Source organism: Magallana gigas, chromosome 7 (assembly GCF_963853765.1).
Source record: "Magallana gigas chromosome 7, xbMagGiga1.1, whole genome shotgun sequence".
Classification (NCBI taxonomy): Eukaryota; Metazoa; Mollusca; class Bivalvia; order Ostreida; family Ostreidae; genus Magallana; species Magallana gigas.
The window spans coordinates 2,733,001-2,759,696 of NC_088859.1; the positions used below are offsets into that span (position 1 = coordinate 2,733,001).

A 26,696-nucleotide genomic window follows, 5' to 3' on the forward strand; every position below is an offset into this window, starting at 1 on the left:
TAAATTCTTGATTTCATAAATCTTAAAATAAAGCACTTATAATCCGATGCCCCCTTTTTGACCACGTATCATTGTATAAGTCAGAAATGTCCCTGTAATGGACCGATAAAGGCGTTTATTTTTCCTAGTGGTATTGTTTAATTTCTGGCAATTTATATATTAACCTAGTGGAAAACATAATGTAAAAACTTGTAAAGATGTGAATTTTTTTCTTCCTCAATCAATTAATCATTAGTTTTGTCTTTTTTCAACTCATTTGATAAGTAGAGCAGTTGTAAAAATCCAATATTTTAGCTGGTTTGCTTATGTTAAATGGACTATCAAAAAAGTAATCATAGATTCTAAATGTATGAAATGCATCATCATGGTTTGTTTATAATTTTGTTCTTATTATATTACAGTGTGCATTTGTCTTTTCATGTTAAAATTCTATAAACGTAAGATATCATTAATTCTACACTGTGTCATGTAATCATTTTTAAGTGTGCTGCTAACTATACATTTATATTTTTGTTTTAAAAATAAGAAACAAATACAATAACGGTTTCTTATATATTTCTTTAATTAAAAATATATAAATAAGAATATATATGTATTATTAAAATAAATGATTCAACCATCAATATATATTCTGTTTAAATATACTTATATATGTAAAAATACTGTGGAATCATTTTCATTTGTTGGGGCCAATGTTCGTTCGTAGGTAAATTTTCCTGGTTTGTTGGGACTTAATTTCGTTGATAGTGTTATCAAGGCAATTTTAATGAATACTACACAAATGCTTGCATATGGGAATATAAATTCGTGGGCAAGAGTTATCCACGTAAGCCCAGAACATTGGTCCTCCCAAACAGTGATGATTCCACAATAAATCATAAAACAATTATCAACAATCATAACTTGATAAAGCACCATCAAAAAGGACTATAGCATAGAAAGCATTGGAGGTAAAAATTATCATAGCTTATCATTAAAAAAAAGTTTTTCATTCAAAAATATCTTTAAAAAGTTTAGATTTGCATGTACATGTACATTAAAACAAGATTATATGGCTAATTTAAGGAATAAGGAATCATTCTTCGAGTATTATAAGGTGATCAAATATGGTCGGGGCATTATGATAAATTTGATCACACCATATTTGTTCACCTCATTATATTCAAAGAATGATTCCTTATTACTTATGTTTGTATAATTTTCTGCACTGATTAATTTAACTATATTAAGACAACATTGTACATTTAAGGCACATTTTGATTTTCCTGAAATGATATTCAACTGAAAGAGGGTTAATGTCATGGAAACAAGACAATATGAAAACTGACTAGAATGCCCTGAGAAGCAAATACATCTTTTTTTTCACCTTTGACCTTATAATGTCACAATAGGAATACATTCTTAAAACAGATAATCCATAATAATAGCATACAACCAGCATTTACTTTATCTCTCTGAATCACAAAACAGCTTTAATTGAAGACTACTTAATAGTAAGTACATGTACTGGTATGTGCAAGATATTGCACATTCAAATATAACCTAACCAAATCACAGACTAATTCTGACCCTATGAACAGTCATTGACAGTTTGACCATGGACACTTCTGTGTGACTGTCCGTTCACACTCACAAATTGTCACAGTACTGAAGTTTTCCAGGTCGCTGCCACTCAAACCGCCACAGTCCGTGGCCGTCATGCTCCGTGACGTACACTTCCTTCGTCCCCTTCTTGAAGTGGAGGTTACTGACTTTGGCAAAGGGCAACTTGATCCTGGTGTGGGGGCTCCCACCCTCCGACCCAAACACCTCCAGGAACCCTGACCCCCAGTGAGCTACCAACAGGTTGTTGTCCTCATCAAAGTCCATACCATCAGGACCTCCCTCAAGGTCACCTGTCAAGAGACAGACCCATGACAATGAAACAGAGAATATAACTGCTAATGTCAACCATAAAACCATTTTGAGCAATTTAATAAATGCCCACAGGATTATACAACTAAGAATGAAGTACAACATGGCACCAATGTGAACCCAAAACCCCCACAAAATAGTACTTAGACATTGAGGACCTTTTCTACATTTCACACCTAAGTTAGTGTTTAAAGTGTAAAATTCAATGTTTGCTTGTTGTATATCACCAATGCCTTTATTAATTAGAAGTATTTAATTTAGTAATTGGACTAATCAGTGTCTACCAGTGACCATAATTCTAATAAAAGGTCCTATCCAGGCCTTTGGAAGGCAAAGGGATAACTTTTAGTGTAGATATTGAATAAATGTTGCCAGAGACAAACATTTGTAGTACCCACAAAGTCAAGATCAACATCCACAGTGTTTTGATGAGATATCAATGTTTAAAATACTCAAGTTTGAATATGTACTCTATTTCATATTGCATATTCTATACAAAATTCAAACCAAAATTATATCAATGCCAAAATTTTGGTCTATTTTGCAATATTTAAAATACATTCACAATACCTGGCAACTTTCCCCAAAGTTTCCTATCTCTGACTTTTCCCGGGCCTTCGATTTCGTAGGACCAGAGGGATTTTGTGGGAGTCTCCGCCACAATAAGGGTCCTAGGTCTGCCGTCAGGGGAGTGTAACACTGCGATCCCATTGGGAAATCTGAGACCTGTGTCAATCCGAACCATCTTCTTCTGGTTAGTGTAGCAGTACACAGACCCAAATGGCTCCTCAAGAACAGAAAATTCAAAAGGGTACTTCAATATGATATATATGGCTCCTTTAGAACAAATTTTTCAAAACAATTAACATAATATGGCAAATAAGAGTAGTAATTAAAGGAAAATTCTTTTATTTTTTAAAAAACAAATTCATTCAAAATATTTCTTGAAATTGTTGAAAATTTTAAAATAGTATTTCATTAAAATCTTACAATAGAATTTTCAAATTACCGGGTATTTATGTATATATTCGTTTTAAGTAAAATAATATATAAAGTTCTTTAGTACCGCTACTTTTAAATCATATTCTATGAAATAATCTGTATGGATAAAATTATATAAATTCTACACATAATCTACCTCCATTGACCTCTCATATGGATGAGGTGCAATTTTCCCTGCAGGGGCCGTAATCCAGAGATTTCCATCGTAGTCAAAAGTACAATCATTGCAGCCTTGCATTGTTTGCCCGGCATCATCTTCCTGACATACCTAAAGAACAAATATATAAACCATTTTATTCCCTTCTCCTTTGTTTAAATTGTATAATTGGGTCATTGTTAGAACTATAGGAGAGAAGGATTTGTGAACCTGAGTGAACGTTCCCTGTTTGTCCACGGTGATGAGCCCGAGTCTCATGTCCGCGATCCACAGCATGTTGTTCTTGTCACACTGACATCCGGCTGGAACTCCCCCAAATCCACCCACTGCAGGCTCGCACAGCACAGAAGACTGTAAACATGGTGTAAACATAGATTAAAAAGCTAACCTCATGTTTTTAATACTGCTCTCTCTCTCTCTCTCTCTCTCTCTCTCTACCTCTCTCTCTCTCTCTTCCCTACATATCAAATATATTACATATTATATTACACCCACATTTTACATGGACTCTGTAAGCATAATATTTTGTTAAAGTATGTTTTTCATAGTTAGGAATCATTTTTCATGGCCTAGTTCAAGTTTTTTTTCTAGAAATTATTGCCAGGAATAGATGAAATATTTCAAAACTGTTTGTCTTAACATTAAAAAATTTTTCCTTTTTTTTTTTTGCTTGTCAATATTTTAGATTTTTTGGATGAGTCTGCCCCCCCCCCCCCCAACCGCCCACTTTCAAAAATGATGCTACGTGCCTATTGCACGTATAAAAGTATCATCCATGTAAGTTTTGGGAGGCCCTATAGTTACTATGGGGTAGACCTGCCCCAATACCTTATTTACTCACTGCAAATTGTATTTATTATGTTTTCCCAGATGTATCATTTTTTGATCCAAGCAATGTGTATTGATAGTGAAATTTCAGTTTTTGTACATATGTGACAAAAAATGGACCTTCTCCAAAAATTGTGACCTGTTCACTCAACCAGAAAATATCCCAGCAACTAATGATCAGCATATGAATCATGATTCTTAAAGCAATATGAGCTGCAATTTTCATGTTGATTTTTTTTTACCAAAATGTTATTTTCTACTAAAATGACAAATAATATCTTGGTTTTTAAATTTCTATCACCTTTATTTTTGTGGGGAGAGCTGTTAAAAAGCCTTAATTGGAGCAAAATTCGAATTATTGTCGTCCTGTGCAAAAATTGATCTGCTATATATTCTTTAGAAGAAAAATATTTCTTCTGACAAAATTTAATGATTTTTTTAAGCTTATTTATCATGAAAGTTTAAGTTACATGCAGACTTATCATACTAGCAGGTTTTTGCAGCAAAATAAAATTCTAAATTATACAGCCTATATTGCTTTAAATTATTAATCCATGTAAATTCAGATGTCTATATATTAGGGAAAAAGTACCTGCTAACCAAATTTACTTATATATTTTCATTTATCCAAAAAAATATTCATCACATAACAGGATCCAATTGCCAAAATATTTCTTTGGACTGGTATATATATTGCATTTCCATATACATCATACATGCAAATTTGCCTCTTATAATTCAACCATTTTAAAATATCTAATGTATGTTTACATTTAATTACTTAGTCTTGATTACTCATAGCTACTCAGTATTGGGTGGCACATACTTTTTTTTCAGAACATTGTTTTTTCATATTTATAAGACAAAAAAAAACTTTTCAAAACCTCCATTGAAATTATCCAATGCTTTCAATTTCAAAAAAACTTCACTGTCTACTGAATGTCTGATCTCTGGAATTTACATGTTATTCGATCCTTTTATAAAGATGTTTCTATAACAAGAAATCAGTTCTTCCTGTTTGAAATAAGATCAATGATATCACCATGGCAACAAAACGTCCTCACTGACTTGTACAAAGAAGTGCTAATTACAGTATCACCAGCTTTGTCAACAACAAAAATCAACTGAGTCCTTACAGAAGTTATTTACAACAGAATAAACACTACTGAATTTATCAACGACAGTACAGCGCAAAAGTCATGCAGGAGTACACCTTCATTGTGATTGAACATGAGGAGAACTTTCCTCTAAGTAGGTGGTTGTTTCCTATTATTTCATCATTTTGTACAAATTGTCTTGCAAGGAAAACTGGTGAAACACCTGATGCCATGTTTAATATTGAATCTTTTGTCTCATTATCAAATACATATGTTCTTCGGAATCAAAGAATTTACAAACACAGTACCTACTACAATGTGTAATTGGTGTTGGCCAAACTTTTATGCCTAAAATTATCTTTTATATATTATTCAAAAACAATTAATACAAAATCAAAGTCTTTGCTGGCCTTTAGGAATGTCATGCCTTTTCAATAAAAATTATGAAAAGGGACTTATATAGATTTATGTGTTAACTTAAATGAATGGCATGCAGCAAAATCAGCTTCACTTCATGGAATATCATTCTTACAGAAATAACCATATACATGTACCGGTTATCAAAATTTAAATTTGTTTTCTGTTCTTTTATCATTACTTATACTTAAAAATACTCACGGAGCGGAATTTTAAAAGTGCATTGTGAACAATATCTGGTCTTTTGCTTGAACCTACAGTGTATACGTATTATCACATACAACATCAGACATGTTGGACTGAGTAAATTAACATGCAATGTAACATCAGACATGTTGGACTTTGAGTAAACCGGCCAACATGCAATGTAATATCCGACATGCTGGACTTTGAGTAAATCAACATGCAATGTAATAATCTTGTTATCATAAAACTTGATAAAGAGCACTAGACGACCAATAGATCATCAACTCAAAATTATTGTTAAAAAAAAAATTCATTTAATTAATGAATAAACATAAAAAACCAGGCTAAACTAAGTGAGGATTTGTTTATGTACCAGACTTTTAACCTTAGCAAAGTTTGATACTGTGGTACTATCACTAATGTCTACACCTTAGTAACAAATGCAGATGTAGTTAATGAAATCTTCCAAATAGTGATGCATTGATGAAATGCAAACTTTTAATATAACGTATCAATTTACAGTGTCAGTGGCACATAACACCTTGAAAGAGTTTCTCAGACCAGCAGAAAATTACTTGATTATTATATCTATATAAAATGATGGATAAGAAGTGTATAAGTTAAACAGGCAAAAAATGTGCACTTTTGGATGAAAAATTACATTTTCAAAAATTTCATTCAGTAATTAAAACATAAACAAAAGCCCCAGGCAGAGTCAAACTCAGGATCTGTGTTCACAAGCCCGATATTTTACCCAAACTACTGAGCTATGACGATTCATACAATGGATACTCAATAAGAAAGTCTTTAAAACAGCCAGGTAAGATCATTAAAAACCTGTAGTCTGTCCCAGCTAAATGTTTCTGGTACTTTTAGACAATTTTTAACAAAAATACACATACAAGTGAAAAAGTAGTTTTTAAAATTGGCATAATTTAAGGGGTAAAATCATGTTTAGCAAGAATTATTGCTAATTTGTAATTTAAAACATTATCTTCTGACCCATAAATGATCAAATTTCCGTGTTTCAATTTTGAACAGACATGCAGCCACCGACACAGCGTTTACGTTGTTCCATGTGAAAGGAACTGGCAACACATTATCATATATGTCACAATTTTCTTCTCCTTCCGGTAAGGGGTTGACCTCATTGACTGAGTGATGATAACCCCGGCTACCCCACTACGTTACACTTAAATCCAAATACAAAAAATGGGCTTCTCCTGAATTACCTTTGATCTTGGAATGGATAGTACATTTCATTAGACATGCCAGCACATAATAAAAAAAATACGTCCCTGAAATATTCTGCAACATTTAGGCAGTCATTTCCACGTAGTAGCCTTGAATCAGTTATCTACAGGTGAACAGGTGCCCCCTTTTACCTGTTTAATAGTGTTTACCTGTCCATACCTTGTTGTTTTCAACATCGATGCTCAAAACCTGGCCTGCAAAACTGTCATTTTTTGTTACTTCAGGAGCAACCATGTAAAAGTTACAATCCTTATCAAATACAGGGCCTTCAGATCCCTTCAACCCATCAACAATTTTTGTAAACTTTGGTTCCACCACCTCCATAATTAGTTTTTGGCATATGTCGTAATCTGTTGACATGGTCTTGTATGATATCAAGATTTGATGCATTTAGGTTGATTATCTATAGAATTCATGAGATTTTTTCTGTATATGAAGAATGTTAAGAATAAAAAAGGAAATATAAGATATTTTCGATCGATGCAAATGCAAAATCGAAAGGTACGACATAACGAAAAGTAGGAAGTAAAAGAAAAAAGATGGCGGCCAGTGGTCGCCACGGCGGTCGACCTTTCGTTAAAAGTGGCCGATTCAGAGGTATTGTTGATTGTAAAATCGTAAATCTCGGTTCTGTGGCCGATTTCCATCATTGAACTTTTACAATTGATATTTTTTCTGTCCCTTTCAGCTCGGCATGAAAGCGCAGATGAAATTTTAAAGCTGGACTTTTCGAGAGGTGTGTACACTTAATCTGAGGTCTGATGTAGATTTCCCTCTTACTTTGATCATTTGGACAGTTTGGAGACTTTTTACTAAAGGAGGCTCCATAGATGGTCGATTCTTTGTAATCGCTGGTCTTTAATCAGGGGAGGGATTGCCTGAATTAAATGTTCAAATTTGATAACAAATTATATCCAATAATTATCCTGAGTAAATCATCATCACAACAAATAATTAAAACTGAATGAAAATGTTACACAAGATAGGTTTAGTTACCAATTAATTGTCAAACATTTTAATTCAAATACAAAGAAATAGTACCTTTATGTTAAGATCAGTCATCAGACAGACTTGATGAGTCGGCACCGAATTGGAGAAAGAATGACAGACAGTCTGGGATTTGAACCCAGACCCCTGAAACTTTAGTCAGGTGTTCTACTAACTGAGCTATCTGGGGCCAGCTTTTTAATCAATCATGACATCATGTTAACTGCCCCCCCCCCCCTTAATTGATCTTCACCCTTGAGATAATTACCCCAGGCTCTATCCCTTTGGCAGGACTTCACTTGTCAAATCAGAGTTTGGGACAGCACCAAATGTATTGGGTTGAGATTAATAATGACAGACCAGACTGGGACTAAAACCTTGGCCCCTTAAATCTCTAGTCAGATGCTCTACGAACTGAGTTATCTGGCGTACGTATTCAAACCAATCTGACCATCACAGTAGCATCAGTTCTGAAATTCTGAGTTTAAATCTATGTTCTGCCATATTCCCTTTGGAATGTAATTTGCTAAGACTGACCTGCAAAGGTAGTAAAAAAATACATCCTGACAAGTGATAGACTAAAGTATCTTTAAATGGTAAAGTCAGGAGACAGGGAAAAGCGTTGTGTTCTGTACTAAAATGTATTTATTTGGTCTAATTGCTTGTTTTTCAGAGTGCCCTTTTAAAATTTCAGAACGAATCATTTATAGATACATGTTTGTTTTTATCTTTATTTTCTATCTGATTTATAGGTAAGGCCAGCATTTTTTGAAATTTCGATTTACAAACCCGCCGACCCTATTTTTTAAAAATTTAAAAAAAATAAAAGGACCTGAACTAGCTATTAATTTTATTTTTTCCTCCGACCCGAAATTTTCTTTCTGGTAAAAATAAAAATAAATGTTGATGCAATCACGTATGTGCAGTCTGAATTATTGTTGTTCATGCATTGATTAAAAAGACCAAGTTCTTTCCGATCAAGTCACAGGCACTAGAAGTCACAAAAAACCACCATAGAGCCTACTCCTGTTTGCTTTCGTCCAACCCTACAATTTACGACCCTATTAAGTTTTGTGATCGGCAACTTAGCCAGAATTTCCTCAAGAAAGAGAAGTTGAGATCTTTTTCTATCACAATTCCGTAAATTTAAAAAAAAAAAACCTCATTGGCAAGAAAATGATGTTACTTTTTTAAAAAACATTTTTGCAAAATAAATTCTAAAATAATCATAATTTAACCGTTTGGAAATAGATCCTCTACATAACGGTTGTAAGTGGGTCATAGGGTTGGACTAATAACCCTAAACACACTGAACACAGGAGTCTTATGACTGAAGGAAAGATAATGATTTTATTTGTCATTAAAGCTAACAAAATAACGAAACATTTCCTTTATTAAAGGTATAATTACATAAATAAATAAAATTTAAAAAGTTAGTTAGTCTTTTTTAAATAAAAAAAACTTGTTTGATTTTTCACTGACATTTATGGACATGCTTCTAATCCAATTTATTTTCAGTAACAATATTTTAAATTTTGAATTTGTGAATAGCATTGTTAATTTAATCAAATAAATGATTTCTCAAACTTCTTCCTATTTTTCTGCAAGGAAGATGTGAAAACTCCCTTAATTTTTTTGGTCTCATTAAATGTATATGTACAGTATGTACTTGTATATATATAAAAAAAAAAACTTTGTTTTTTTACATGCATGTACAATATATCAACACAAATTTTCAGTGCCCATGGATAAAATATGTTAGGATAAGGACATCACCACCAACCAAAATTACTTATATATTTTTTAAAAAATGGCAGCTCCTGGACACGTGTTCTTATTATGAAAATAAAAAAAATATTGTTGAAAAATTGTTTTATTTTTATTTTTATTCCCTCCTCCTCACCAAATAATTTGAAAAATATTTCGTAAATCTAAAAATAAAAAAATGCTGGCCTAAGTAATAGAAGCCAAGTCTATTCTTGTATTTTGTGCTTCATTATATTATAAATCTTTTTTGATTGGGTTTCTTTTCTTTTTTAAAAATCATTCATAGATATTTGTATTTTTGGTGATGATTCTATAATATCTTAATCTATTATTTACTAAGTTTGAAAGCATTTACCATTAAGATTATTAAATAATTAGATAAATAATGGCTTGAGGGAATAATGAAGAATTTAGTGGACAAGTACATTTTGTGATTGTTGAAATGTTTGATTACATGAACTACTTCTCTTTTTTCAGAACCTAGTGAAAATTTGAAAGAGATTTTGGCAGTGATTGTTTCTCAAAGTAGTGTGTCAAAGTCTAAAAAGTTAGCCTACTTAAATGCTTTAGTCAAACTTGTATTGAAATATGGAAATGACAAATACTCAGGCTTGTCCAAGAGGGATATTCTGTGTTGGTAAGCTACTTTTGATAATATAATAGATTATCTGTGAGAAATATTGTGTGGCATTGAACCAGAAAGAATTCAATAGTGTTGATTTACCTGTTAGTTAATGTACCAATAGATTTGCCTTGAAATGTTTGAAAACCTCCTTTAATTTCTTACAGCCTCCGACTGGGATTGTTCCACGAGGCAAAGGAAGTGCGTGCAGCAGTATTACGAGTGCTGCGTTATTTTCTACAAGAGCCGGAAACTGTAGATTTACTGTACAGCCTTCACATTGATTACTTAATTGTCAGGTTTGTTACTTACTTGTATTTAATAATAAATATATTAAAAACCTACCCAATTCATATTGAGTGTAAACTGGGTCGGAGCTGTTTATGCTTTATAACTCACAATTTAAACTAGGCCATTTGACCAGTAATATGCCATTGAAATGTTCAACTTTTAAATGTATCACGTGTATCAATATAATTTTGACGTCAGTCTTATTGTGACATAGGCAAGATTCTTTTAATTACTGGCTGTAAACTATTTTCTATAGCCAATCAAATACATGTAGCATGTTACAACTCGAATGAACTTTTAAGTTACAGCTGAAATTATCTTTTCTTATTTTGGATTAAGGACTGCACGATAAGTCACATAAAAGAGTAAGGATTAAAAACAACCTGTTTTAATTTTTTAAGTTATAAGGTTGCCTTAAGTTAATTATACTTTTAACGTCACCTTTAAACCTTTGAGGAAGGATGATAAAATTAAAGAAAACAAAATTTTCAAACAAGTGATTTAGTTCATTTATATCAATACACATACAGTAAATATTCAAACTACATGTTAACTAGATGTTGAATGATCTTTCCTGTCAGTTTTAAAGACAACCACATTAAGTATTCAAATAATAATATATGATGTTTTCTTACAATTTTGTGTTTCTACAGTATTTTGTATTTCTACAGTAATTTAGTTGCAAAAAATGAAATCAAATTTGAAAAAATAAAATTGAAAATTGGGGTTTGTTGGTTTTTAAAATTGACAATTTCTCATAAACCTACATGCACAGGTGATGTTAAACAGGACTAAATTTGTACAGCCAAAGTAAATCTTCAATGACCTGTTTTATAACAAGTTCCATTTGTTTCTTTGTCCCTCATTGCAGGTCAATAGATATAAGTCTGGACAATGAGGTAGAGAGAATCCACGCAATAAAACTGGTGCGCAGAATCCTTCAGATTGCACCAAAGAAACTGTCCGACCTTTTGCTGTACCCTCTTGTTGCCATTAGTAACGACGGGACAGGAGAGAGGGACAGAATGGTCCGCATAGCCCTGGAAACCATTTGTGAAACAGGTAAAAATGTAACTATGTTTGCTTTATAGTTCACTGAATTTGTGTTCCTGCTTTAGTCTGTAACTCTGTATGCCATTAAATCAGGAACTTTTTTTAAATTATGATTTAATGAGAAATTTACATTTAATTGTTGAAGAGATTACAGCTAAACAACACAAAATATATTGGTACATATTGACTAATAAAGAAATTGATTGACTTACAATATAGAAATTTACCTTTTTCTGATTGTACAAGTTAGGTAGGGATTTCTAGTATAAAGTAGAAGGATAAGTTTCCTCTGTTTGTTGCAGCATTTGTCAACCCTGAACTCCTGGCTAGGTGTGGTGGAATCAGTGCTATACTCCGAGCCGCTCTGGACTGCCACCAATACCCCAGAATCAACGAATCACTGGTAGCCACCATTCTACACCTTCTGAACCACCCCCGAACCAGGCACTTCATCAAGTTCAACACAGATCTTGAGGTCAGTGCTTACCTCATTCCTTAGTGTCAAACTGGTCACTGTTAGGAATAGTATTTCTTGACTTGTATAAAATCCATATTGACTGTTTTCAGCAACTTCTGGCCCCTTTCACTGACTGCCATTACAGATTTAGTGCTGAGTCTCTAGAACAGTCATCAGGGTAAGTCATTTCTTCATCAGGATGTCTGACTTACCGGTACATTTTATATTAGACATTGTGGGTAGCTAGTGAATTTCTCATTGCGTATATATGACTTTGTAAATATTTATCTATTGTTTATCAACTTTTTGCTTTAGAGAAGAGAAAGAACATCGTTTTGCTGCGAGCAAGATGGCTGTTATATCTATTATGCGAACATGGTCAGGTAGGTATTTCATAATGTCACAATATTAATTTAAATAATACTTAAACTCAAAGAGCAATTCCTTAATTCATTTGCAGGTTCTATTATTTTTAACTCCTGTGTTACTTCATACACATTCATTACAGCTGTCCTTTGCTATCAGTATGCATTATTTCTGTCTATTTATACTCCTATTAAAATACTGCATAAATACTTGATAGTTGATAGCAGAGTTCCTTTCTCTTTATGAAGTTTATGTTGACAGGAATTATTCGGTTTTGTCGCCCCGATGCCAGTGGTTTACAGTCGTTAGTGGGCATTCTCTACCTACCATACAAAGAAATACGGGTGAGTGCTGTATAAATCGGGCACTAGGTCAGGTATCAAACATCCCACTGAAGTACTCATTGTCATTAACTACAGTGCCTATCTAGAACTTGTATATCCATCTAAACATGATTCTTTGTTTCAGCATGGAATTCTAGAGATCTTGTTTGATTTGTTTCGATTGAAAATCCCTGAGTTAACAGAGGATTTCAACACAGCCCTTCTTAGTGTTGGTATGTACCTGTTTACTATAGATTAACTGCGACAGCCCGTAACAGTAGACCAACCCATTCAATTGTTTAAATATTAGTTAATGATATGTTTACTTATGAATGGCTTTTAATCATTAACTCAAGATTTCTAAATACATGTACTAGTTTCATAAAGATTTTAACACTTGTAGTATTATTAACTGTTCAGGTTTAGTACAAACATAGAAAGCATGCAGATGCTTAGATCTCTATTTTATAAGAAACCATTGCCATTATAGTATTTTTTGCACACTTAACTTGTAACATAGCTATACTATAAATGTTTGTCAGATTTCCTACCCATTTCAGCATTGCAGGTGTAAAACACATGTACATGTTCTTAGACTATAATCTAAATACATATGTATATCCATGTAAATGATGAATACAATGTATTATATACTGTAGATTCCTAATTAAACAAGGGGACTTAATATCTGTGTAAAATTGCAAAAAACACATCTCGCTGATTTTAAAATCTCGCTTTTATTTTTCGGACGGATGTAAACTATGTAAAACTATGATAAAAACTATGCTTTAATAATTTTATATCCTTGCAATTGATACAAAACTGTTGAATCACAGAATTAAGTACTCACAGAATGGAATCTACAGTAATGAATTCACTTGCTTATGTTCGACATCTCTGATGCTGGGTAAATTTGGTCTTTGAGGAGATTTAGACTTTAAAATTTTGTTTTTTTCAGACCCTTCTGACATTCAGGAGAACTGGTCACTAACTGATGGATTTGTGGCTGAGGAGGGAAAGTGCATACTACCCCACATGGCTAAAATCAGGTCAATATCATCTCTTTGCTATGTCTGAAATAAGTAAATAGATTTGTTAACTGTTTGTTCAGATGTATTTGCTTGTGTAAACTAACTAATTGTACAGAGAATATTATTCTGACCCTGTATGTGTTGCTTTCCATTCAGACCAAACCTAATAGAAAACCATCTAGCATTACTTCTGTCTGCCTGGATAGGAGCAGGAATTCTGGAGGTAAGCTCCCGTAGTGTCTAGTGCTCCTTTGTTTAGTTCCATTTGTAATTGATATTCACAACACATATTATTCAGATCACAAAAATGAAAGGAGAATAGGTGATGTAAAGATCATAAATGAAAAAAAATGTATCATACTTTAAAAATGTGTTTAAAAATGTATAAATGAAAAAAAAAATGTCAAACCTTTATAATGTGATGTAAAAGTAAACAAACATGGTAAATGTTTACTTATCATTCATGAAATTATAAAAAATTCAAACAGTGTAAAAAGTTTCTACTAATTAAATCTTCTTTACCTCCATAAAAAATATCTTTAATTGAACATTTCATTACCAAAAAGTCACAAAATTTCATGGAAATCAACTGTTATTTGTAGTCTTTCCATTAATAATTTATCTTGCTTTGTAGGCATTAATAGAAGTCATTATTAGCAGCGATCGCCAACTCTTTGTCCGAGCCACCATTATCCTTGGGGATCTTCTACATCTGGTCAGTAGCTCTTGGTGATACCTTGTACATGTACAGGTACTTGTGTGGTGTTACCTTGGTATTTGTTTTAATATTTACGTACATGTACAATAAAATACACAAGTACATACATATACATCTTAAGACCTGTTACTGAATAGATGGAAAAGTTAGTATTCTAGTATTAGGTATGACAATATTAATATTATTGATGATGATTTGTTTACAGGCGAGCACCATGCTGCCCGCGGAGTGTACCCATCACAATCACTGTCTGCCCTCCCTGTTGGCCCTGGCCTCTTCTCCTGATCTCACCTCTGCTCAGACATAGTAAGTCTTCTTTCAATATCTCAAAGGTGTAAAAGTCTTCAGTAGTACCTGTAGAATAAGCGGATTACTTTTTGATCATAAATCATGGATGATTTTTTCCTACATGTATGTACATTTACACAGATTTTATAATTTGGTTTGTATGCTTCAATGGGCCATAGTTTGTAATGAGTCCCACAATTTTGCTTGTGAGAGGTCAACAGTATTACATGTATTATATTTGTAAACTAAAAACTGGCTTTTGTTTTGATTCTGTAGTCAGGCTAGGGAAGCCATTTATAACTTGGAGCGGCTCCATTCCATGAAGAAGCGGGGCCCGGTGCCGTGCAGTCTGTACCTGGATCAGCTGATCCAGAGGAATGGCGGGCGACCAGTCGGCCAGACCAAGTTCTACCTGAGGAAGAAGTACGACCTGCTAATTAATAAGGTTAGTGTATAGAGCAGCAGGAAACAAAGTCCTAAAGTACATTATCTTCCCTCATATACATGTACTGAACAAAATCTTTTGTTTGAAAGAAGACAATATGTTTTTGACTCAGATGCATATTATTTTGAAATCAAATAAAATTCAGTTTACAGTGTAGATGTAGATGTGATGAAATGTTTAGGTTTACTTTGGTATGTCACAGTCAGTATTATAACTACTGTGTAAGATTCTGTGTATTTCTCTGTGTCAATCATTGGGTCACTGACCTAATTACAGTCCCCGACAGAAGACATGATTGGACAGGCCATCAGGGACTCCCAGGTGATCGGCACCAAGGACATCGTCAACTGGGAATGGGACCTCATCCCCGCCATTCTGAAGGTCAGGGTCATTCACTCAATAATGTCAAGGAAATTACTTTAGTAATTTTACCTTAAACATGATGAAAGTTAATAACAAGTAAAGGTACAGATAGATATCTTTGCATTCAGTCAGATGTAAAGAATGCAACATAGTTATGATTATTTAAAGTACATGAATATCAAGTAAAACAATGTGTGTGTTCTGTATTGGATATTTATGTGCATTGCAGTGGCCAGAGGAAAAGGTACGACGACTGGATGACCAGATCATACTAAAGTAAGTTCACCTGTAGGTCTATAAATCCAAAATCAGAAGAAGAAGAAGAAAAAAATAAAGAAATTATCAATACTCAAGTAACAAAGTATATAAGTTATTAATTTTGATTCCAGGTTCTTTAAGAGACTGGTTCATTTTTACAAGCCGACCAATCATCGGTTCTCTCGGCTGGAGTTCGGTCACCGACTGGGACAGAAGATGGTGCACAGCGGCTGTCTGTTAGTGGACTTCCTGTTATCCACTGAACAGGTCAGAATGAGAATTAATCCAAATCAATCAAAATTAACTCAACCGTTACTTTTCCAAAATACACTTTCACAGAGAAAATATATCTATTAAATTTATCTGGCAATTAATTTCCATAAGGAAAGTGATATTTCCCTTATCTCCAAGAGTGCTTTATGTATCCAAGTGTTATAAATATCTTGTGGTTATTTTTCGCATATTTAAAGTTTATACATGTAGAACATATAAATGCCACTCATGCATATAAATGAATGTTAGAAATTCAAATCCCCACACTAGGTGTTTACAGTTTATTGGGTTCATTTTTCTTTTTCTTTTTTCCAGGATGAGGTGCAGAAATTAGCTTTAGACTTGATCAATGACATAGGGGGATGCATGTCTGAGGTAATGTTAATATGATATAATGTACATGGGCCTCAGAAATTAATCATCATTAATGTTTGTAAACTGTAAATCATGATCTTATTCTGTCTACCTGACCATGACATCGAGTAAGATTTATTTTTATCCGATAAGATGTGCTTGGTATTATTAGATTGCTCAGCAGAGGTTGGTTCCAGAGTCGGTGCTGAGTCCGGGAAACGTGATTAATACCTGCAGTCAGTTTTACTTTCTGTTCGTGGGCAGATTCTCCGGGACAATCATCGGGGACAAGTACCTGGAAAAGACAGGGGTCTATCAGTAGTAAGTTAATTACATATATACATGTAATCCATGTATGTTTATGACTTATTTCTGAAAACATAGAGACTTGCATGCTGCACATGTTTCTTTTTTATCAGATTTCATTGTATATAATTTATGAGTTTATACCCTGAGGTTCTAAATAATACAATATTCATATATGGGGTTTTTTTTTTTAGAAATTGATGTTCTAAACAATACAATGATATATATTTGTGCTTTTTAATATGATTAAGAAATTGAACTGAATTTGCTATTTTTTTCTCTTTTCAGTTTGTTGGACATTGTGTCCATCGCCCCCCAGGACAGCTTTGTGAAGCTGACCGTGTCCAGTCTGAACTACAGTAGGGATGGTAACACCCGCCCGGTGCTGGCCAAGGCCCTATGTTCTGCCACCGAGGTAAACAGTTTTGGGGTCTTAAATGAAAACACTGTTCAATGTTGATTATCATAACTTACTTGGCTATCACTGATCTGTTTACAGATTAATGCATCCACTTTGCTGATATTAATTTTATAAAAATGAAAACTTCATTTGATTTTAATATTTTGTTGCCACTCAATACATTATCAACTTATTTTATGCTATTTTGTTTTATGACTTATTTTTAATTGGTAAAAATCCAGCAAAACTGATAAAGCGAAACTTTCTTAATTGAGATACCTGAATTTTAATGTTGTATTCTTAGTCTGCCCGGCTCTACTGTACAAAGTTTCTGCGTACATTGCTGCGAGCAAGAGTTGCTGGCTTTAGCTCCTGGGGAATGGAGCTGCTGGTGAACCAGTTGTACGATCAGAGCAACCAAGTTGCTCAGGCTGCGCTCCATGTACTGGAGGAGGCATGTGACATACAGGTAAGGGTCACGGTCTTGTGTTTGTAATATTCCACACAGACCTCAATTTTATTTGTTTTTGTCATATACCGGTATATACATGTAAAAGTTCTTTAAACTTTCTACATGTAATTTGATTTACAGTGAACATTAAAAGATTCATTCAGTTCATTTTACTTACCCAGAGATCTTTTTTAATAGAATATATACAACCCTTTTATAATTTTTCCATGAATGATAATGATAGGCTTTTCACTGTTCATAACAAAACCTGAGAATACTAAGACAATAAGTATATTTTTATATATATGTGTATCGGAAGTATGTGATTTTTTACAGCCTTGTCTAAACTCGGTCATTAAACTGCGCCCCCAGTGTCTCCACCTGGGGGAGAGGGGGGTACTGCTCCTGTGTCGCTTCATGTCCACGGCCAAAGGTTTCAAAATGCTCAGTGATGCCAACTTTATTCTCAACGAAGTCCAAAAATGGGAAAAGGTACATCAACACCTCTGTCACACGATTAATGAACTTCAATTTAGAAATTTGTCTTCATTCTATAGTATGAGAAGTTTCTCTCTTGTCAGTATGTCATGTACAATATATGTAATATTTAAGTAAACAGTTTATGATTGCACGATTTAATGAAATTTACTGATTTTTTAGACGTACAATGTCCGTTATGTCCACATTGTGGAAGATTTGCTGAACGAGGCATTAACCACCTACGAGAAAACATACGAGGGTTCCTTCACTCGCAGATCTAGCAGGAAGTAAGTATTACTCAAGAAGCATCCTTTAGTAGTAGGGTTGTAATCTAAATTGTAACTGTGCTTGGACATAAAATAAAATAGATAGATATCTCAGCAGCATAAAAAAGATAGATATCTTAACAGCATGAAATTAAATTTCCAGCCTTTTAGACCTGATTATGATAGACACTGTATGTTAAACTTTGATGAATAGAATGATAGGTAATGGTATTAATTGATGTGAGTGGCCTTTGACAGTGTGTTATGTTTATTTACTGTGATCTTTGGATTGGTAGGAGACCAAACAAGGACGCCTACGTTCCCGTCCACCTGTACGGTCAGCTGACTCAGCACAAAGAAGGATTCAGTCTCCTTCAACAACAGGTAACAGGTTTACTGAGTACATTGTAAATTAGGTTCTCCAATATTTTAAATTTTGCTCTGTTGCATTTCTTAGCAGAATTTTGTGAAACTTGCTTATTTTGATATAAGATGCAATGAATTTTACAGCAACAAAGAAAAGTTTTTATACTGCACAAGGGAATTTTACTTTAGAGCTGAATATTTAATTTTGGTCCAAAAGAAAATGCATATGAATGGCATACTGTATTGTGTAAATGTATACTTGCATGTTCATATACATGTACCAGTATTTCCTAAGTATGGGTAAAACACAAAAGAAAACCCACATTATAACCTTGTTTTTTTTAACTTAAGTACATGTAAATCCCCCCTAAACCAAAAAATATAAATTATTTTACAGTAATATTGAATTTAAGTTTAAACCTCACATACATGTACTTGTATATGATCTTTTTACAGGAATGTATCAGTGAATTTTTCCAGTGCATCAAATGTCTGGAATTGCACTCGGATGAAGATGTCCTGAAAATGAAAACAGCTTTATGGGCAGTGGTATGTTGAAACAAAAAAAGTTACCGATCTGAGGAAAATTTACTGATCTGATGAAAAAGCAAATGCATAGAAATTTCCATAGATGTCTCTGAATTTTTCCATTTCTGTTTAGGGTCACATTGGAACCTCTACATGGGGTGTAACCTGGTTGGAGGAAGAACGCCTGTTGCCAGAAATCATCAAACTAGCCGAGGAGAGCGGGGTCTTCTCCATCCGAGGGTAATGTTTGTGATTTATTCTTCATGTAGGAAATCTTACACCAGCATTCATATATGTAATTTGAACTTGATGTACATGTAGATGAAAAATAACATCACATTTATTAAAACACATTAATAAATATAAATACATTGTAATTCAAAGCTTACAAAAAGACTTTTATGAATGCTTTGTAATGACATGCTTCTGTCTGTTAAACAGGACAGCATTCTATGTGTTGGGACTACTGACCAGTACAAGGGAGGGGGCAGAGTACCTGACACAGCTGGGCTGGGAGTCATGCTGGCACACCCGAGAGGACCGCTGGCCCGTGGTGGAAGACCGCTCTGAGCTCCTCATCGAGCTCCAAGACTCGGAGGGTGGGAGGGGAGGGGACCTCGATGTGAGGGGCCCCAACTCCCCCAGTCTCATGTCATCCAGCCTCTTCTTCATAGAGGAGGAAAAAATGGCAGGAGAACAAGGTTGTGAGACAGAGTTTAAACATAGCTGTGATCAAAACTCAAACATTGAGGCTTCATTGTTCATTCCAAAGCGGAGTAAAACGTTACCTAATGAACTCAGCTACAACAGGCGATACAAGTCTCTACCCAGTAGGACCAGTAGTCTTAGGAGCTATTCATTGGGACATCATGATAGAGATAAGGTACAAGCGAGTCGGGACGATCAGAGGTTGATGGCAAGGCGTGTAAATTCCCCGATCGGACAGAACGAGGATGTTGTGTCAAACAGACTCCAGGCCAAGAAAGCTGGAAACAAAGAGAGTCGAAAAACTATACCTGTGATATGCTTGTCAGACATGGATTCTGGGACCTTCGAGGGTTCCAGTTCGGACAATGCAGATGGTAAACCTGATTTCTGTGATAATTTCTGTGCAATGGATGATGAGGGGGATGGTATAACATTTAGTGTGAAGGATGATGATAAATCGGACAGCTCAGAAACAAAAACTCTGACGAACCAGTCGCTGAAAAAATCGCCAAACCTGCGGGACGGGAGGTGTAGTAGCAGTGACAGTTCACGAACAAGCAACAAGAGTCGCGCAGATAGTTTTAACACCGATTCCACAACCAGTGGTGTCAGTTCATGTGAATCTGGCCCACATACATGTCTTTCATCAGATTTTATGTCCCTTAGTCCAATAGCAAGCACTAGTTCTATAGACACATTAGAAATCATCCAAAGGGGAAGCTCCGATATGAGAGACCTTATACATCCTTCATCATTCCGACGGAAATCTTTGAATCTGAAACGTGTGCCAAGTCTGAGAAATAAGCAGGCCAGTCCGGCTTATGGTATTCTGCCGTCTGCTCAACTGTTGGACGGGATGTCAACCGAGACTGCTATTATGTACACCACATCTCGTGACGCTCTGGGATATGCCACGTGGCGGTCGATCAAGAGACAGCGGCGAATAAGCTCTGATGTGGAGTCTGACATGGGGCTGAATTCACTGTATGGGGAGGAAGAGGGCAGTGAGCTAACAAGAAAAAATAGCCTGGACTCCAAAATGAGTGTCGAGACATTTTCTTTTCGATCAAGGTATATATTTTATATGATTTTTTTGTTAACATGTACTAGATACGGTATAAGCAACATGAGTATTAATTTAAAAAAGGGGTTTTATGATTGGATGTTGGAGTGAACAAAGGTATGCATGGTAAAAAGAATTGTAACTAAAGGGAAAGATAAGATTCGTTGCTAACTGTCCTTGTTTTCTTGTTTCTGTCTTAGTTCTGGGATTCCTCGTAATGCCAGTAGTGTGTCATTGTCTGATCAGGAGCGAGCAGGAACTCCCTTTGGGGTAGCCCCAAAAGCGATCCTTTTACAGAGGAGGCCCCACACAGGGGAGGCCGAATTCCTGGGCCTCACTCTCCCAGTGGACATCAATATGATGTTTGAGGTAAAGGCTGTGCATGTACATATAGAACATTGATCAACACTTGCCATAAACATTTAGTGCCTGGCATATTATAACAGACATGTTTATTTAATTATTGCTTGGCTGTCAAGCTGATTGAGATGTGGCATAGCAGATTCTCTATCCATTATTGATAAACTAAGAAACTTTTTATGTTATTAAAGTACCTGGTATGTAAATTCTATGATATCCAAGACTTTATATGAAGTCAATGAAAACTTTGTTGTAGGTTCATGCCGGAGAGGATGTTCGTTCAGAGACGAGAGCTGAAAAAGAGGAGGCGTCCCAGGATCAGAAGAGAGCACCCAGTAAGTGTTGCTCCCCCCCCCCCCCCTCCCCCGTCAATGCTCTTAGGGGTGGTGCAGTTGACTCCATAAGGTTTAAATCTTCACCCCTTACATATCTCTGTATCATGTTTCCATGGATCTGTATGTATGTTAGTTCATCTTTTTTATTGGCGTTATTTCTCAAATCATCCCTCCACTGTAAATTGATATTCACTGTTGCTGCTTTGATCATTGTTTTTAATTATATCTGATTTGTAAGATGCTTTGAGCAGCTGGAATTTACGTGTGGATCTTCCCTGTTATTACTACAGAAAGCAGCAGTTTCATTTGTACATGATATTTACAAGTTACATTCAATGTTACAGTGTATATGTACTGTGTATGTATTTCAGGATCCCGAAAGTCTTCTAGAAATTTGCTTGCCTCAGAAAACTTTGAGCATGATGCTTCAGCCTGTCTTATCTGTTCCCAACTTAAGAGACAGGACCTGAGCCAGTCAGAAATAGAGGAAGGTGGGGCCAATAAATACATGTATCAATAACAATGAACAGTAAAGAGCACATACACAATCAAATGTAAAGCATCATAAAGAAAATTAATTATATGTTTTGACTTTTGTAGCCTTGCAAGAGGATGGGGATTTTGAGAGTGTTACAATGGACAAGGACCCAGGGAGTTTAAATGCGGCCATCAAGCAACAGAAGGGGGCTCGGCCTCGCTTCAGTAGTATAAACGAACCCTCCTCTGCAACCCCCGGCAGTGTCACTAGTTGTACCAGCTCAGATTCGTGTAAGCCAGTCAGATTCTCTTACTCAAAATACATGTTTGTGGTACATGTATTGTGCATTTTTCATGAAAACGAATTTGTTTCATTTGATATAAAAGATGATTGTACATGCACCTGGTAAAGTAATGATTAAAAAATTCTATTCTGTAAGATTAATAATACTAGTAGTTTAAGAAATGATTAACATTACAGTCCAGTGCTTCTAACAGTTTGTGGTTACTTCTCTTGTAGTGACAGTGAAGATGTCGTTCGACAATGTCCACGGGAAAGGTCTGATCCGGAAGGAGCTGAGGAAGTTAGTGATCAATCTCAGCAGCTCCGTGGGAATCAAGGGCTCCGAGCAAGGCCTGCTCATGTAAGAACCTTGAGGCTTTAGTCTCCAGTGAAGTGCAGATGACTTTGTCATCTCTGGGCTGTTTTATAAAAGGATTTGTGACTTAATACTAAATTTATTAATGCTTATGATTTATATGTTTAAAATCAGTAGAATATGCTCACAAATATTAAAATTTTTTGGTATGTTTTGTTTTGTATTAATTTTGTGCATTCAGAATCATTCCACGAGACTGATATGTATTAATATGTTGTTAGATTTTTGCAAGTTAAAGATCTGTTTCTTTACCATTCTCTAAGTTAGAAGCTTCATCAATCCAAATGTTTTTATTTTATTTGAATGTTTTATTTCACTTTAATTCTTTGCATATACATCATATATACATGTGAATTTCAAAGTTGGCTTGTGTACACTAATAAAACTTACCTATCTTGATTAACACAGGTTGAAGCAGAAGTTTCCAGCAGTGTTCAATGACATTTGTTTTTACTCCGAAGTATGTCATCTGCTCTCCATGTGTTCATTCAGATTAAATGCCAGAAGATTTGTTCAAGAGTTGTTTGAAGATTTTAAATTGAAAAAGGTTTGCTTTCTTACTTTAAATCTTAGAAATGCCTGTGGATTTTGGTTTTATAGAAATCAAGTGGTACGCCTATTTTTATGCAATCAATGTGCACCAACAGAGAGAGAGAGAGAGCTCTTTAACAAATAAATGCAAAGCAGAAAAAATACATGTACATTACCCCATTCAGAGGATTATGTAAATTTTTACTGCAATGATCATTTGATCATGTAGTGATTTGGTTTTGTTTAAAGGTATATGAATACACCTGTACAATTATATTTGTAAAGAAATAATAGAAAAAATGCTTTGACAGTCAATAGATTTAAATATTAAATTTTGTTTTTCAGTTGATAGCAGAACCCTACTCCCTAATAAACATGGTGGAGGGAGGAGAGAAGAATGTAATCCCAGTCACCAAGCAAGACAACCTGGACAGTCTGTACGAGTACAACCAGTTCTGACACCGCGGGGCGATCATCCAGGACACGATGAAACTCAAGGTCTAGTCTGTCATCTTAGCATCAACATACAGACATTCTCGACATGTGGCAGATTTAAGTGAACTACAGACTGTATTAGTCTCAAGCCAGCCAGTCAGTGCTATAAAACGGCCATTGTGTCAAGATGTGAATTGTTAAGATTATAAATTATGGGCTTTGTGTAGAATGGATGATTCAATAAGGTAACAGATTCTGTTACAAGGAGTGACAAAGCTTCAGGAGTTGGACTACCTACAACGACAACTTCACACTTTTCCAATACACACAAATGATGCTATACAAATAACATTCATGATTTCCAGAGAAAGGAGAGCAGATTTCTGTCCATTTTCCCCTATAGAGAATGCTCTGTTATATCTGTATAGAGAATGTTCTGTTATATCTGTGTTATATCTGTGTTATATCTGTGCTGTTTGCCCGGCACTGGATTTCTATATAACCAATCTTGTGACTGTGTTTGTGATGTCATGAGTGATGTCCCTTTGTACCATGCCACACTGTGATGTCCTTTTTATCGCTGTATCTCCCATTGATCTCTCTCCATTAAAATTCATTTATCATTTATTGAACCATTTGCTTCTAAATGATCCCCTGTTTTGGTCTGACAGGCACAGATTGAATTATAGTGGAACTCTTGTTTTTTGGAGAGGATAGGATGATGACTGTCATACAGTCAGGTATTGCAGTACATACATGTACCGGTATGTATACAAAGTAGTATATATAAGCCAAGAGTGTCAACATCATGATTAATTTAACACTATGGAATGGAATGATTCAAAGAGTAACTTTATAATTTACTCCTAAAAAACATGAAAAGTCTCATGCAGTGTTTTGCTGACACTAAATACCCAGTTTGTTATTTGACCTGAATATCCTTATTTTTAATTAAAACCATTAAAAGACTGTTCAGCTCCTAGATGCATGTGAAGGCTTTTTTCCTTAAGCTTTTCAAACTAATTATGAACATTCGCAATTAATCAGAAGAGAATTAACATCCCATTATCTTCACCACTGGCCAATTGGCATTGCTTCTATGTGTATTTTTGGAACACCAAATGTATTCACACAAAAGATTGCATATTGTGATCACAAAAAAATTGTTACCAATGGAATAAAATAAATAAATGAATTTATCTAGTCTTATTTTCAATCTTCTTTCTGTCTCTCCTGATTTTCAGAAAAGATTTGCACGAACTCAGGGTTGTCTCTAAAAATTGATGTAGAAGGGAGAAATAAAAAAGTAGAAGGGGGTCTGGAGGTCTAGCTTATAGTTAGATTGTGTTTGAAATGAAAAAATAGCCGGGTAATTATGTCACTTTAGGCGGGGGTATTCCCCGCCTCCCGGGTCTTAGAGACAACCCTGGAACTACTCTAAATAAGCACCCTAGCTATAATGATAAATCTGTCGGTTAGTATTGTATTATCTCGTTTGGAGTAATCTTGAACCAAGTATGTCAAATATCTGTAAATTTCTACCAGTAGTTCAGGGCACAATTTAAAACCCCTTAGACTCTAATTTCATTCATAGAGTATTGTGGTTAAAGGGTGTGGGACAACAGTGAACTATGTTTCTGGGTCAGGGGTCAATATCAAAGCATATTTTTCAAAATACTGAGTCAAAAGCATTTTTTCTTTCCCCTTATATTCCTAATTGCCTCAATCTTTACCAATATGGTGTTTGTAGGTAAAAAATGAGCAAGGACATTAACCAGGTTTGTTAAAGCACTGTTTTATCTTGAGGTCAAGATCTAGTAAATGACTCGAGAGTGTCTTTTTTGATGGCTAAATCATTTATGTCGTCTTAATTGATTTGTTAAAAAAATTTCGCGTTCTTTACGCTTTTAAAGGAATTGCATTCTTTACCCTTTTAAAGGAATTATATAGAAAATAAAGAATTATGTAAAAAGTGAAACAGTTTCTTTACATTCTATTAAAATTTAATCATGAGAAAAGTAATCACGATACCTATATTCAATTTAACCTCGGCAGGTCAAGAGCTTGTCTATTGCCGTTTATGGAGAGACTAGGCATTTTAGAGTTATTTCATTAGTAAAATATGGACAAACTCCGAGATTTGTTACTCATTTCTTTCATATTTAAAATCACAGTTAAAAACATGATTTTTCATTGTGTTAACCTAGAATTGAAGCAAACAACACTATTGTTATGAAACATCATTGGAAGAATTTATATCCTGAATTTCATAAACCTGTCGGCACCTTTCATTTAATAGATCATGACATTTAGGTTTTACTTAAAAGGTATCCTCTGATGTGATCATCTCTAGGATGTCTAATTTACCCTAAATAGGACCAAATTCATAAGGGCCAATTTCGTCATTCAAGTATCATTTAACTTCAACAAATTGACAATTTGATAACATAGTGTACGGTCATTAATAAGGAGGATAAAGAAATTAGTCAAAATCAGAACCAAGAAATACACTATGTACACACATCAAAATTCAAATGCCAAAAAATTATGTAAAATTTTTTAAAAAATGATATTGATTCAAAATCATCACAAATAAGTATCATATTTCAATTTGGATAGAAAATCTATTGCAGAATTGTTTTAAAATATTTTTTCTCTCACAAGAATGCTTTTCCCCATTATGTTCAATTGAGAAGCATACCAACATTTTTTAGCTCACCTGAGCCAAAGGCTCAAGTGAGCTTTTCTGATCACTATTTGTCCGTTGTCTGTCGTTGTTGTAAACTTTTCATATTTTCATCTTCTTCTCAAGAACCACTGGGCAGATTTCAACCAAATTTGGCACAAAGCACCACTAGGTGAAGGGGATTCAAGTTTGTT

The 26,696-nt window shown here is 34.6% G+C and overlaps 2 protein-coding genes across 3 annotated transcripts; one reads left to right on the top strand and one right to left on the bottom strand.

Moving 5' to 3' along the window:
• Nucleotides 1-544: 544 nt before the first annotated feature.
• On the bottom strand, nt 545-7,201 carry LOC105343346 (diisopropyl-fluorophosphatase). Of its 2 annotated transcripts, none has more exons than XM_011450664.4 (5): nt 7,015-7,201; nt 3,284-3,424; nt 3,053-3,184; nt 2,485-2,701; nt 545-1,895 (listed from the first exon to the last, which is right to left on the bottom strand). In XM_011450664.4, the coding sequence occupies exons 1-5, from the start codon at nt 7,177-7,179 to the stop codon at nt 1,630-1,632; spliced, it is 921 nt and encodes a 306-aa protein (XP_011448966.3). In that variant the 5' UTR covers nt 7,180-7,201; the 3' UTR covers nt 545-1,629. The 2 variants fall into 2 exon arrangements, with proteins under 2 accessions (XP_011448966.3, XP_011448967.3); XM_011450665.4 differs by having other exon boundaries at nt 7,005-7,198.
• A 127-nt stretch (nt 7,202-7,328) lies between these two features.
• LOC105343348 (rapamycin-insensitive companion of mTOR) lies at nt 7,329-25,020 on the top strand. The gene is made up of 35 exons (XM_020073364.3): nt 7,329-7,452; nt 7,544-7,591; nt 10,087-10,246; nt 10,399-10,530; nt 11,394-11,584; nt 11,878-12,050; nt 12,143-12,210; nt 12,348-12,415; nt 12,660-12,742; nt 12,867-12,954; nt 13,680-13,770; nt 13,909-13,975; nt 14,387-14,467; nt 14,676-14,776; nt 15,035-15,203; nt 15,480-15,584; nt 15,796-15,842; nt 15,956-16,091; nt 16,413-16,472; nt 16,624-16,772; nt 17,046-17,172; nt 17,462-17,626; nt 17,945-18,100; nt 18,269-18,375; nt 18,651-18,738; nt 19,177-19,269; nt 19,382-19,488; nt 19,690-21,027; nt 21,220-21,388; nt 21,636-21,714; nt 22,086-22,205; nt 22,315-22,482; nt 22,712-22,835; nt 23,259-23,397; nt 23,727-25,020. The coding sequence occupies exons 1-35, from the start codon at nt 7,395-7,397 to the stop codon at nt 23,838-23,840; spliced, it is 5,169 nt and encodes a 1,722-aa protein (XP_019928923.3). The 5' UTR covers nt 7,329-7,394; the 3' UTR covers nt 23,841-25,020.
• The last annotated feature ends 1,676 nt before the right edge of the window (nt 25,021-26,696 follow it).